Source organism: Neolamprologus multifasciatus, chromosome 12 (genome assembly GCF_963576455.1).
Source record: "Neolamprologus multifasciatus chromosome 12, fNeoMul1.2, whole genome shotgun sequence".
NCBI lineage: Eukaryota > Metazoa > Chordata > Actinopteri > Cichliformes > Cichlidae > Neolamprologus > Neolamprologus multifasciatus.
Genome location: NC_140450.1, coordinates 30,483,571 through 30,497,243, shown reverse-complemented (window position 1 = coordinate 30,497,243; position 13,673 = coordinate 30,483,571). Strand labels below are relative to the sequence as shown.

At 41.2% G+C, this 13,673-nt stretch overlaps 1 protein-coding gene across 1 annotated transcript in view; it reads right to left on the bottom strand.

The window, feature by feature from the left end:
• gcn1 (GCN1 activator of EIF2AK4) overlaps positions 1–11,890 on the bottom strand; it is a 31,028-nt gene extending 19,138 nt beyond the window's left edge. Inside the window, exons 1-25 of the mRNA XM_085179568.1 lie at positions 11,760–11,890; positions 11,122–11,224; positions 10,972–11,035; positions 10,743–10,874; positions 9,675–9,783; positions 8,038–8,136; positions 7,058–7,192; positions 6,797–6,974; positions 6,618–6,692; positions 6,382–6,510; positions 6,252–6,302; positions 6,065–6,163; positions 5,776–5,949; positions 5,536–5,688; positions 5,354–5,446; positions 5,186–5,261; positions 4,114–4,273; positions 3,835–4,024; positions 3,607–3,731; positions 3,122–3,300; positions 2,933–3,026; positions 2,733–2,846; positions 2,442–2,640; positions 2,202–2,354; positions 196–377 (exon numbers count right to left, since the gene is read on the bottom strand). Of these exons, the coding sequence (XP_085035694.1) occupies positions 196–377; positions 2,202–2,354; positions 2,442–2,640; positions 2,733–2,846; positions 2,933–3,026; positions 3,122–3,300; positions 3,607–3,731; positions 3,835–4,024; positions 4,114–4,273; positions 5,186–5,261; positions 5,354–5,446; positions 5,536–5,688; positions 5,776–5,949; positions 6,065–6,163; positions 6,252–6,302; positions 6,382–6,510; positions 6,618–6,692; positions 6,797–6,974; positions 7,058–7,192; positions 8,038–8,136; positions 9,675–9,783; positions 10,743–10,874; positions 10,972–11,035; positions 11,122–11,224; positions 11,760–11,777 (3,084 nt within the window). The 5' untranslated portion in view covers positions 11,778–11,890. The remainder of the gene's footprint in view (positions 1–195; positions 378–2,201; positions 2,355–2,441; positions 2,641–2,732; positions 2,847–2,932; positions 3,027–3,121; positions 3,301–3,606; positions 3,732–3,834; positions 4,025–4,113; positions 4,274–5,185; positions 5,262–5,353; positions 5,447–5,535; positions 5,689–5,775; positions 5,950–6,064; positions 6,164–6,251; positions 6,303–6,381; positions 6,511–6,617; positions 6,693–6,796; positions 6,975–7,057; positions 7,193–8,037; positions 8,137–9,674; positions 9,784–10,742; positions 10,875–10,971; positions 11,036–11,121; positions 11,225–11,759) is intronic.
• Positions 11,891–13,673: the final 1,783 nt, after the last annotated feature.

Sequence of the window (13,673 nt, the reverse complement as noted above, 5' to 3'; positions counted from 1 at the left end):
TTGAAGTTGAATATTTTCTCCTCTTAAATGTTTGATATGTTTTTATGTGCACTATATGAATAAAATATGGGTTTCTGCATATGATTGCATTCTCTTTTTATTTACACTTCACACAGACTCCCAACTTGTTTAGACCTCGCTCTGTGCAGATAACAGCCACCACACAGAAAATGGAATAAAGCCATTTGTCTGTACCTCATCTATGGCAACGTCATCATTGTCGGTGTCAGCCCGAAGCTGAGAGTGTTCATTGATGACCTGCAGTGCTCTCATCATGGTGTTCTCCGTCTCCTCGGTGCTGTCTGAAGACTCCCTGAGCGTAGCGTTGAGGAGAGGGAAGCAGAAGGAAAAGGCAGGAGCAGATAGAGGCGCCGCATCTGAGGAAAAAATAAAAAATACATATTGAAAGGAAAGGAAGAGAAGGTCATCCCTCTCCTGAACGACGCTTGCTTGACGCCGCCCAACACACACGCCAAGGTAACGCTCAATTCTGGGTTTTTTTAACAGTTTGTTTTCTATCATTTTTATGTTCCTCAGAATCTCATGTGCCTTCTTTATGTGCCCGGATAATTATTTTTAGTATCTTATAATTTTAAATTATTTACACATGTATGCTATTAGGGTAATTGTGTGGATGCCCTCAAAGGCATCCACTATTGAGTTCCTGTTTCTCTTTATTCTTTATTATTCTAGTTGCTTCCGTACGTTTTTTGCCGCTGATAATTATTGCTATGACTTTTGGTGCTCATAACTTCTATACTTTTTGAGATTATGAATTTTTTATGCAATATTTTTTGCCCATTTCTGCCACATTATCAGTGGGGTCACTAGTTTTCCTTGCCCGGTTGAGCTGTGTTTTAGCTCAGTGAGATGAGCAGCCGTTCTCAGAGCGGGAGGCCGGGGTTCAAATCCTGCTTATGGCAACAATATTTTTAGTTCACAGTTGAACTTTAACTCTTTTCGGCACAGATTTTAGCTTGTTCACCCATTTTCAGCACAAATTCCAGTTCTTTCAGATGTTTTCAGCAAAAACCTCTTTTCAGTAGAAATTCTGCTGATGCACCTCTTTTCAGTGCAACGTCCTGCTTCTTTACCACTTTTCAGCAGAAATTCTGCTGATTGAGAGGTCAATCAGCAAATTTTCTGCTTCTTTTCCTATTTTCAGCAGAAATTCTGCTGATTTACCTCTTTTCTGCAAAATTTTCAACCATTTCACCTCTTATCAGCATAATTCTCAGTAGCTTCTGCTCATTTCAGCAGAATTGTAAGTCTCTCCATCTCTTTTCTTGAGAGAATGAGTTTGGCTCAGTGAGATGACTAGCCGCCTTCAGAACAGGAGGGCTGGATTCGAAACCTGCTCATGGCAAAATTTCTTTTCAGTACAAATTTCAGCTTCTCTACCCCTTTTCAGTAGAATTTATTGCTTTTCACCACTTTTCAGCAAAAAATTTCTGCTTCTTCACCTGTTTTCAGCAGAATTTTAAGTTTCTTCGCTGCCATACAACTTTTTGCAAGTTTTTAACTTTTTCAGCTTTTTCATCAGACAGCTTCAGCATTAAGGCATCCACACAGCATTTTCACAGGAAATGCAAATTTTTCTAGTTTATACTTGATAGCCTTGTTCACTACAAGGCCTGAATATATTTTTCGGGTCACTGATGTCTGTTGATAGTCAAGAGTACTGACCAAACCTAAATGAACATCACTGTTTTCAAGAAGGATCAAAATTACCGTTAAACGGCACAAACTCATCAGTAAAGTATTTACAGAGATCAGCTGATCTTAGACTTTTAAAGACTGGGACTTTTTTGTTTTTTAAACTAGAGCAGGCGCCCTCTGCTGGACGTTTGAAAGAATTCAGGTTTTCAGACCCATAAGGTATGACCATTTTTTACATACTTTTTAGATTTTAGGTTTGTATTTTCTGCACAGGGACATGTCTATTATAAACCTGTCTCCTTTATCTGAGTTTTCATCTGAATTATTTTCATATTTTGGGGGAAAAATATGAAACTGAAACCAGTTTAATATTCATCACATTAAGGAGTTATACTGTGGACACAGTGAGCAGCGCTTTAGTTTGTGTTCTTTAGATTTTATTCTCATCTTTTAATGTTTTTAATCATCAGTGTGGTGTTGGTTCAAGCCTTTCAGATTTATTGACTCACATTCATTTCATTTTGTGAACCACGTGTACTCACCGGCAGTCTTGCCCTCTCTCTGTGGGACGGTGTGGTTGTGCAGCAGCATCACGGTGCGGTGAGCAGCTGTAGCCAGGTCCTCTTGTTCCCAGGCCTTATCCAGATCACACTCCGGCTTCAGTAACCGTAAAGTCACATGACCCACAAGGACAGCTGGATGGGGGAAAGAAAAACAAAAGTGATTTTAAACTGAGATGCCAGAAACAGTGTTTTAAAACTACACCAAGACAGACTTTGTACCCAGATGTTGAAGGCTCTTGGGCATGAGGCACACTCCAATATCCAAGAAGACCTGCTGGATGCTTGGAGCAGCCAGGGGGGAATGCAGCAGGGGCATTAGGACCTGGAGGACAGCAGGGAGCTCCCTGGTGATCTGAGCAGGTCTCTCTATCAGAGTGGCTTCCAGGAGACCCACCACACTCTGCAGCTCTCCATCCAGCTGCAAACAGCAAACAGGGAATTTTAAAATGTCACACTGGGGGCAATCTGTTTAATGACCTGATTTAGTGGACAGACTTTAGAGCTCCTTACCTCTTGGAGTCTTTTGCGAGTAGCAGACTCTTTTTCCAGCTGGATTTGCATCATTTCCTTCTGTTTGGTAGTTAGCTGGATCTCCTCTTTGATACCTTTCTTCTTCTTGAGCTCCTGTCACATCAAAAAGGAAATTAACACATTCAAATAGTTTCAAACATTAAGGTCCTTAAAAAAAAAAAAAACGATAATTAATCTACCTCCTGTAACTCCAGTTCAATGATCTGTTCCTTGTATGAGTACGCCTTGTTCTCTCGCTTCATGTTTACTTTCTTAGTGTTTTCCTTCTGGGCACTGCAGCAGGTTAACAGAGGGGAGACAGGAGTGAATAAATGTCCCACAGACGGAGCTCCGAGTTCAGCTGCAGGTGAGTGAAACTGTGCATTTACCTCTGGATGATACTCTTGTCATAGAGTTCTCCCTCGGGTGTCAACATGATGGCGTACTCCTCCCTGGTGACCTGAAGCAGTGCCGGTTTGGAAAACCCTTCAGTGATGTGACTGATCACCCGCGGCAACAGCTTGTTTGGGGAGAGGCGTGAAAGGGAGCCCACTGCATTTCTGACCGCCTGAGGAAAAAGGAAGAAAATAAAAACAAATACATAAATAAAATCACTAAATAATCCAAGACCTTATTCATCACTTAAGAAACAAACAGAAAGTCTGCAAGTGTACGAGTTTAGTGAACAGTAAGAAAAACTGTTCTTCAATTTAAGATGAAATAAAAAAAGAAATGCTGCTTTTTAGCTGGAGAGCAAATGTAAAGAGGTGCATGTTTGTTATCATCATCTGAACACGTCTCCTTTCCTGGATCTAGATGCTACATTAAGCTGTTTCATTCTGTTACAAGAAATGAAGCTGTACGATTGTCAAACCTGGTTGTCGGCATTGACTTTGAGCAGCTGTGGGAGAATAGCCTCCAGGTTGTTTTCTATGAACTCTTCAGCTTTCAAGTTCATGGAGGAGAGGAGAACAGGCCAGAGGCCACGGCGAGCTTCCACTGAAAAAGATAAATGTGGAGTGAGACATTTCAGATGCTGCTACCACCACCAAAGCACTATAGCAACAAAACTCTGGGTTATCAAACAGTGAAAACCATGTACCTATAGATGGATGATGAGAAACTATCAGGGTCTCCATAGCCAAACTCTCTGCTTCAGCAGGATCGCCCCACTGGCTGGCAGAGGAGCAAACAACACACAGTGCGTTGAACAGGACGCGAGGGGGCACATAGCTGCGACCCAGCTCAGTCAGCTCTCCGGACTCTGACACCACGCTGTCCTGGGGTAAAACCTAAAAGTTTACAGTAGTGTCAGTAAGATAAAAATAAAGTGAGTAGAAAGAGGCTGGAAAGCGGCTGGAAATGATAAGTGATTGTGTACTTTGTGTTTGTTGATGACCACCCGCAGTTCCCCAAGAAGGCCATGAGCAAGACTAGATCCTCCCAAAGAGGAAAGAAGCTTCCTGATTGTCTGCTGTGCTCTCTTCCTCACACGCCAGCTTCGAGACAACAGAGCCGCAACCGTGGCCTGATGATACATCCTAGAGCGCACAAAAGGACAAATGTCATTAAAGCAAAACGGGATAAAAGGCAGACTGCGTGTTTCCTGCATAAAAACAACACTAGGTGACTTTTAATTTCAGCAAGTCAGCAAGTTTGGGTTTTGTCCTGTTTACTTCAACAACTCTTTTGGAATTGGGGTTGTATCTATATACCAACCAAACACTGTCATGGGCCAATATTGCCTTCCAGACCTGTATCTAAATAACAGACGGATGTTTTTCTGTTGTTTCCACTTTTTTACTGCTTAAATGTTAAAAGATGGTATGATGAAAAGATTTAAAACAGTTTTTTTCTTATTAAGACTTGTTACTAGCCTAAGGGGAATAAATAACAACAAGCAAAACAAACTACAGGATCAAGCATCGCATGTGAGGACTTTTTCACACAACAATTTCTTGCATTTAGGCTCCTTCATACAGTAAAAGCACTGCCCCAACAGTATTAATACCATGGGAATATGTAAAAGAGCATAAGCAAGTTGTGTAAGGTCCTTGTTGTGCACTACATTTTAAACCCTATTTCACTGCCCACTAAAAAAAGTACCATCTCAGGTTTCAGTTAACATAACTGGGCTGATATCAGTCAGCTGATGTAGGCACTGACAGCGGATACTGGTATGTTGTTGATAAGTGCTATCGTCAAAAGCCTTTAAAGCTTTTACTCAATCTTTTCAATCAATCAATCTGTATCAGCCATAAAGAAGAGACATTAGAAAGGCTCTGAGTTCACCTTCAACCCCACTGATCAGTAATACAGACTGAATATTAACCTATTCAGTTCGTTCAAAAAGCTGCTTTGTAGAAATAACAAAGAAGGGCACACGATGTGTGAGGACAGTATTTTGATATCTAAGTGTTTCTGGTGTGAATGAACACTGAAGTTAGACTCACTGTGTTTTGCTGCTGTTCAGTCTGTGGGCATGATCTAAAAACAGCCGTTCACAGAGCTGCAGCACTGTGAGCAGAGCTAGAGACAGAGTGCAAAATAGAAATGAGACATTTTTAAATCACTCATAAGCAATGTAAAACTATATAACAGCATTTTTAAAATGCTCTTACTTTCTTCACTGCCCTGGGAGAGGAACTTCTCTGTAGTGAATAATGGCTTCTTCTCATCCAAGATCAGATTCCAAAAGCTGGTGAATTTGGTCTCTGCAGGGACAAAAACAGCCTCTGTCACTTCATATTCTCTTAGAGGCTCTATAAGTGACAAAAAGCCACAGCTGGAACAAAAGCCTCACCTGTTTGTGTCTCCAGCAGAGCCAATCGACTCAAGAGAACAGACGCCGCCACGCCTTCCGCGAGCAGAGCATGCTGGGAGTTCTGTGCTGCAGCTTTCTCAATTGTCTGGAGCAGCAACGGTATGAGGTCTGAGGCTTGGGCCAGAGTGTCACCTGGACAACAGACAAATAAGGTTAGACTTCCTTTAAGCCAGCTGCACACGTGTGATGCAGCATAATGTCTCCTTGCGTCTCACTGACCTTTGAAGGCCCCCAGCATGGCTTGAAGGTAGGCATGCCGAACCAGAGAGGTGGAGGTCTTCAGGGTGAACGCCTTCTTGAACCAATCCAGCAGAGCGACGGGAACTTCCACCGTGAGGCGGTTGCTCCACTGGGAGAGCACAGACACTGCGTGCACCAAGGTGCCCTCATGGACTAAACAAAAGAAGGAGAAGTCAGAATTAATGTGCAACAAGTTTAGAGTAACCCTGGATTTTGAGCTCACAGAGACACAGGACCAAGAGAGGAAGGTGAGGAAGATGAGCGTTACCTTCCTGCTGTAAATAGGGGATGAACATCACAGTGACTGCAGAGCTCAGAGTCTGGTTGGAGGCTCCTGACACGGTATGATGGCTGCAGCTGGCAATCCCTACAACATTTAGAGCAAATGCTTGCCTTTCTTTTCTCATGTTAAACAGCCAAGCTCATAAATACAAAGTGTTTGAAAGCCTGCATACCTGACAACACGCTCATCTTTTGGGCAACAACTGTGAGCTTTCCTTCAGAACCTGCAACCACAACAATGCTGCTTCAGCTCAACAAACCCAAACATAAAAATCTTCATTATTTGGGAAATAGTTAGTTCACCTCCGAGGATTTTGAAGAGATGTGTGACGACATCCTGCACAGCTGTGGGGTCGCTGCACTGCTGGGCCAAGTTCTGCACGGCCTGGACTGCTCCCTCCATCAGCTGGGCATTATTAGCTTTCAGCTGACCTGCAACACAAAGCACAACGATACCTAAAGCATAGCATCACACAGGCTGAGTGTGTGGTTTAAAATCATGTTGCTCAAGAAATAAAGAGCACCAGCCGAAGCCTTACTTGCGAGTGCCTTTCCGATATCCATGGCATACTGACTGAGGTCGAGCGTTACAGCAGACAGCAGACAGGAAACGGCTGCAATGACATCAAAGAGTTTGTTTGTTTTTTTCCCCATTTGCTGCATGAGCCTCAGACAGGTGAGGATTAAACACTATGACCAAATGCTAAAGGCAGCTCACTCTGCATGGCGTTCTCCGGGCTGCGGAGCATCGTCTTCTGCAGGGTAGGGAGCAGTGTCTCCTTAAACTCAGGGTGAGACACGTGACGCAGTAATGAAGCGCTTTTGTCCAGAATGTGCTGCTGTGGTTTCGTCTTGCTCATGAGGACCGATTTCACGTACAGGTCCAGCAGCGCGCTCTGAAAGAAGCACACAAAGAACATCAGGGTACAAAGAGATATCAGAAAGAACTGCTAAAAATGGAAAATAAATAAAAACTCACCTTGTGTTTCTCTATAGTAGCGTTGTCCTTTTGAGCAGAGCAGAAGTCGAAACACACCCCCAGCAAAGCCAGAGTCGTGGGGCTCTGCTCCAGAGTCAACAGGGTGCTGATGTACTGATTGACCATCCCCGGGTTCTGGTAAAGAGAAATGACTGTTAGAAAACCTGTGTGAATCATCAAATGGCTAGATGGCTAAACCTAAAGCTAAAAGCAGTTAAAGTTTCTGCAGCCTGTTCTACACCATATTTATATCAATGTCATGTTCAGTGGTAACTAAATATTAAAACATGGAGGAAAAAAGAACCTAAAAGAAAAAGTGACTTATTTTTATAAACACACTGTCTTTGTTTCAGTGGGAAAAACTGGGAAATAACAAAAAAAAGAAAACTGAGTATCAGCTTTACTGTTAGCAGAACTGCTGTTTTAAACATCTGTATCAGCCCAGAATTTCACAGCTGGTCCATCTCGATTATTGAACTACAGTTACTTTTTTTGAAATTTGCCATTAAATCAAGTAGTGAGATAGTTTACATATCACTTTGAATATGGAGTAAGAAATGGCCAGCTTTCTATAACAGTGTTAAATACATGCAGCTACATCATATGAAAACACTTCAGCAGTACAAAATCATCTGGAATATGATATTCAAATTGGCCATTTTTATGTGTTTGTAAAGTTTGGGTTTTTAACTAAAACTTATCACCTTCACTGTAGCCTCACCGTGTGTGCACACGCACGCTAAGTTATGCTGAAATGAACCCATGTAAGCAAAGGACAATTTCTGTTTGTGTATGCTGAGCTAATGAAATCAGCTTCGCATGCATAATTAAAGCCATAACAAACTGTTTATTAAGTGCTCTCTGTGACAGCTGACATGATCTGGTGCTTGTGAATTTAATATACTGCACCTTTAGGTGAAGTGAATGAAAGTGACATGTGAAAAAAAGCAGGTCAGATCCAAGAATGTGTTCTAACTCACTCCTTTCCACAAGTGACTGAGATTCTTGAGGCTTGACTTCTTAGCGGTGGCCTTGGCTCCACCCACAACCTCAGCCACAAGAAGACTCTGAACCTCCACCTGAAAGAGAAGCCAAAACACCCAGGGGTGAGACCAACATCCAAGTAAAACCTGTGCTCTATTACAGGAAGCAGGTTTAGTGAACAACTCTGAGTTTGTTAACCTTGAGATTTGGTTTTCTGTTCTAGAAAGAGAGCTAACGGACTCGCATTCAGGTTTTCTTCCTCCCCTCCTGGTGCACCTGAACCAGCTGACTGACACTCAGATTCATTTCCTCATTCATAAAGTTTAAAAGCGCACATTGGAGTGGATTCACCTGCAGACCTTCATGTTTTTACAAACACTGAAGTCACAGGTAGATGTAAGTTTGCTTGATTTTTGTATTAAAACGAGTGCTTTCTAAAAGGATGGAGACAGCGACTGCAGCACAGATTTATCATCAGCTCAGAATAAAATTTCAGTTTCCATGTTTCTGACTCTGTGGACAATAACACAGCTATTCCTGTCAGCTGTCCCTGCACTGCAAACAATTATTGTATCTTATTGGAGCATTCACAGTTTAAATAAAACATCTCTGTATATGAAGCTTTAAACAGTCATTTGTTGTGTTGTCATCACTCTGGTGGAAAAATGTCCGTTACAGGTGGATCTTGGACATGTGATTATTTCAATGAAGATGAGGCTGAAATTAAATTAAATGATTTTAAGACTCTACAAACTGAACAAAATGTATTTTAAATGGACGTTTTAAATGCAGCTGCAGACAGTCTGAGGTTTAAAAATCTCAAAATGTTGAAATTTGTTCACAGATTGAGATTCAGCCATTTAGAGTCTTAACTTTAACATATTTTCAAGTGAAGAGGATCTAAATCACTCCCAGTGAGTTGACCCAGAACCAGAACAGGTAAAAGACTGTAACAGATCAGCAAACTGTGTCCATGTCAGAGTCCACTTGGAGTGCAGGACGGATGCTAAATGGATTCAGTCCGGATCAGAACGTTTGCTTTTACTAATAAAACAGATTCTGTCACCTAAATTTGCTCCTGTCAGGTAAGGGCACAACAATTAGAATATAAACATTAAATGCCAAACTAGGACTCCATCTTGACCTCATAAAAAGTTCAAGTTGGGTAAATGACGGCCACAGACATAAATTTTATGTCAAACTTTTATACAGTCTGTGATGATGTCAGAGGCCATCATGGTGCAAGCTGATTAAAACTCTTTTCCTCCTCCAATTTCTGAAGACAGATATCCGTCCACACTGATGTGTTCCTCTGCTCTTTACCCTCAACTTTTATATTTATCCGTTACCATGGTGAATTGTGGTATTGGAGCTCCATTGATGAAGCTTTCTTTACTTAATTATGCGCTTAACTCAGGGGAACGGTCTTAAAATTGAACTTGCTCTGATCAGCTGTTTCAGAAAGAGAAACTAAGAGCTGCTGATGTCAGACTTTATTTTTAAACTCAGTTTGTTGACCATGCTTCCTGGAATATGGCCCTGGTCTCATGCGGGCAAATCCTGTTGATAAAATGTTTAAATAATGCTATTTGTCACAAAGAGAAAAAAGAAAAGAAAAAGCCTTTTCACTGACCATTTTCTTCCAGGTCGGTCCTTCTCTTTTCTCTGGGGCAGAGAACACACTGGACACTAAAAGGCAGGTCCAAGACAGGCCAACGAAGGCAGCGGAGCCTGTGGCTTTACTGCAAATACAACAAAGGAATCAAACAGAACAATATGTAAACAGAAAAATTACATTTTTCCACAGTGCATCCAGAAAAATGGAAGAACACTTCAAGTTTTCCAAATTTGAAAGGAGATGTGAGAACCTTGGAAAACAAAAAACAAAAAAAAAAAACAGCACTCCACCCCGTAAGTTTTTATGGTAATGTTGAAGGAGGCTATCCCAATTGTCGTAGGGCAAGAAGTGGAGAAGTTGTTAGTTCAGGACCCCCAGTAAGCACACTGGAACCCACTACCTTCTTGCTGTGAGGCGGCAGTAATTCCCAGATGGACAAGACCCTACAGAATACCTACAGTCAAACATGGTCATGGCAGCAACATGCTGCAGGCTGTTGTTCTGTGACAGGATCACACAGATGGAAGGATGGATGCAGAAAAATACAGTGAAAACGTTTCTTCCAGAGTGCCCCAGATCTCACATTTCAGAAACTCAAGAATATGAGAAGAAAGCAGTGTCTTCAAAAAGCTCTGGACTGCTGCCCTGCTGTGTGCTGATGCCCTTCTCAAAGGTTTAGAAAAAAAAAATCCAAGCTTTTATGATCCAAGGCAACTTTACGGCGTCGATGCTGTCAATGCTTCACCCAAGCAAAGAATCTAAATATTCAGTTTTTACTTTTCATACACTTAGAAAACACTCAAACCCTCTTGCCATGTCAAGAGGATTGTGGAGTAGTGTGTGCAACGAGAAATCGAATGAACACTATTTACTATGCCATAAAGTAATGCACCCACATTATTTTAATTAAAGCCGCTACACTAAGTTATATAAATTGTGTTTACTGTACCAGGCAAACACAGAAAGATTAAAGATGTTTATGACTCTTCTCTTCTGTAAGTCTGTAAAAGCAGGAATTTATTACCAGTGAACATCTGCAATGTTTAAAGCCAACTAGATGCACCCTGAAGTTTGGGTCATTACCTGGGCTCTCCAGTTTTGCTGATGACTCCACTGTTGAGCAGGCAGTGGAGCAGGCTGGTTACCAGGATGTCAGGCTGACTTTCAGCCAGCTGGCCAATAACAGAGAGCAGCTCTCTGCGTGATGCAGCATCCCTGAAGAGCGCACACAGGATAGAAAGGGTTGAAACCCCTGACAACAACTGAGTGTAAAGATTCACCTTCACTCTTACAGATGATGTCAGAAACCCACCGATATCTGTGTGGAGTGAGGCAGAAGAGCTTGCATAGTCCTTTAATGGCGGGCTCTGGTAACGCTAAAACAAAAGCATTTCACAGCTTGTTATTGTTCACTGAAGACCGAACAGTGGAGAGATTTTAAAAAAAAGACATAAGCTCTCACCTTTGCCCTTTATACACCGTTTCAGGTCTCCGAATATCTCCTTTCGCTCCTTCACGCTGGCTGTATTCACTTTCACAGCAAATTTCTTCAGCGTGTCTGAAACCTGAAGCAACATTCACAATGAGAAAGGAAAACATGACAGCAGTCTTGTGTAAGAGCTAAAAATGTGCAGCTTGTGGTCATGTGAGGCAGAGGAGGGGGGTTCAGTAACACATCAGAGAATGGGCTTGATAAGAATACTTGGGTGTCTTTTTTATTGGATGGTGTCTTAAATGACTGCTGAACTGCTCTGCTAAAATGTTTGTCCCTCATACGTGAACGTTCATGTCAGAGGGCTATGAACATGGTCGGAGACGATGAAAACAAAAGTTTGAGGCGGTCCTCTGCTGAGTACCGACTCGCTCCTCTGCTCTCGTCAGCTGCAACAGCTCAGCCTCATCCAGTCACACTTGATGCGACGTAGCACAAAGCTAACGGCTTGCTAGTTAGCTGCTGTAGAGGGCCGCTCGAGTCTCGTGGCGAACACCGAAACCCGTCGAGATGTTCAAATAAATGGACCCCCAAGACACCACCATTTTTGTTTCTGCCTCACCTGAAAGCTATAGTAAAAGTAGTTAATAAAATCCTGCCACACAAACCTGCGTGTCCGCCGCCATCTTGCCGGTCTTGATGCAGGAAGGACTTGTTAGCGCCACTTCCGGGTCACGGCGGCTACGTATGCTTCTGCTGCATTCTTGAGAACTGGGAAAGTTCAAGTTCCAATTTAGTAACAAGAGAAATCATAAAGAAAACACAATATTAATCTGTAACACCTAATTTTGTAATTGCAAACTTTTATGCACGAGGCACTATGAATGCAACCCCATAAACCCACACGCACCACACCTTAAACCGCGCTCAGTCCTGCTTTCTTTATAATATCAAACACACAGTTCCATATAAGATAAGCTTCTGTACGCCCTGCCCTCGTCATGAGCTCAGGTTATTACTCTTGCAGCTATGAAACCCCTCTTTATTTAAAAAATTAATTAATTAATTTAAAAAAAAATGCCACTTTCAGCTGTTCCCTTGTCGCCACAGCGGATAGCTCCTTGACTGATTTGGCGTAGTTCTCCTGACGCAATCGCGAAGGAAATTTGTCTGCGATTGAACAGTGTGTAAACCACATTTATTTTCTTTTTAACCTGTGGTGTGAGTAAGTAAATGGTGTTGGGTTCAAATCTTTTCCCCAACATAAGAAAGAGCAGTAATAACAGCAACAAAGTCTTGAAAGAGCAGCAATAACAATGATGTGTGTTGCTGCAGCAGCTTTATCCATTGCAAATCATTGTCATCGTCATGTCCCCTCACAGTTTTGTTCTCTCCTGTGTCTTGGAGTGTTGCAGAAAAATTCTAGTTTAACCTCACATGTAGATTTAGGCGGTTAGAACGTCATTGTATGATTTTGTAAAACATTTTTGTATGCTCAGATGAATGTATGTGTATGTGTCAGCGTGACTTGGGGAAACTGCTTAGCTCTGCTTAACGATGTTTCGCTATGATATCTGCTAACTCTTTTGCTCAGAAGGAGAAGAAGAGTTGTGTGTAGGCAAAGCTGGCATGACTGTGAACTGTAATGTTTGATGTGTGTGCTGGCTTTCCTGCGCGCAGTAATGAATAGCTTGAACACAGCTTTTTCAGCGTTTCAGACTTTATTCACAAAATCCCGCGACAGGGGGGATTAGAAAATTGTTTAACATTTGCATTTGGTAAATTTCACAAAGATTATGTCAGATTATAAAAGCTGTTCATTTTTTAGCTTTAACATTTGCTCACATGATTTTATGTGTCCTCTAATTAATTTATACAAGGCCGTTATTGCTATTCTTCCTGTTGTGTGTATCTAACTTGTGGTGTTTGACTTGTATAATTTATTTATTTATGTATTTTTTTTTTTTTTTTTTTACCATTTGTCATTTTAGTGTTATTTAATTATTTCTTTTTTGTTGTTGTTGTTTTTATTTAATTATTTCTTTACACAATGGAGTCTCAAACTGAAGAAAAATTCAAGTCCACTTACTGAAAGTCTGTTCATAACGTTTCACAAAGCCTAAAGATAAAGGCTTATGCTATGAAGACAAAGTGTAAGGAAACATGTATATGGGCACATATGTCACTGCCATATGTAAATGTGGGTATGCTGATACTGAAAACTGTAATCTGTTTGCTTTTTTTTAAGTGTAGTAAAATGAGAATCCAGGATACGCATATATTGTGTTAATACGTGTGCAAAATTAAATGATTAATACCGTTAATATATAAATAAAAGTGAATATATTCTGCTCATTCAAAAATCCATATTTTTATTTATTATCATGATCCAAACTTAAAAACAGACCCTTATATTTATCTCTCAAGTAATGACCATGCTGTAGTAATGCTTGATCTGTGGTTTCAGTATGTTGTTAGGTGGTTGCTAGGTAACATGCTAAGCATCATTGATAAATAAAATGACAGTTATCATGTTATCACTGTAAGATTATAAGATTATTGTTATAAATGAGATGTTGCCA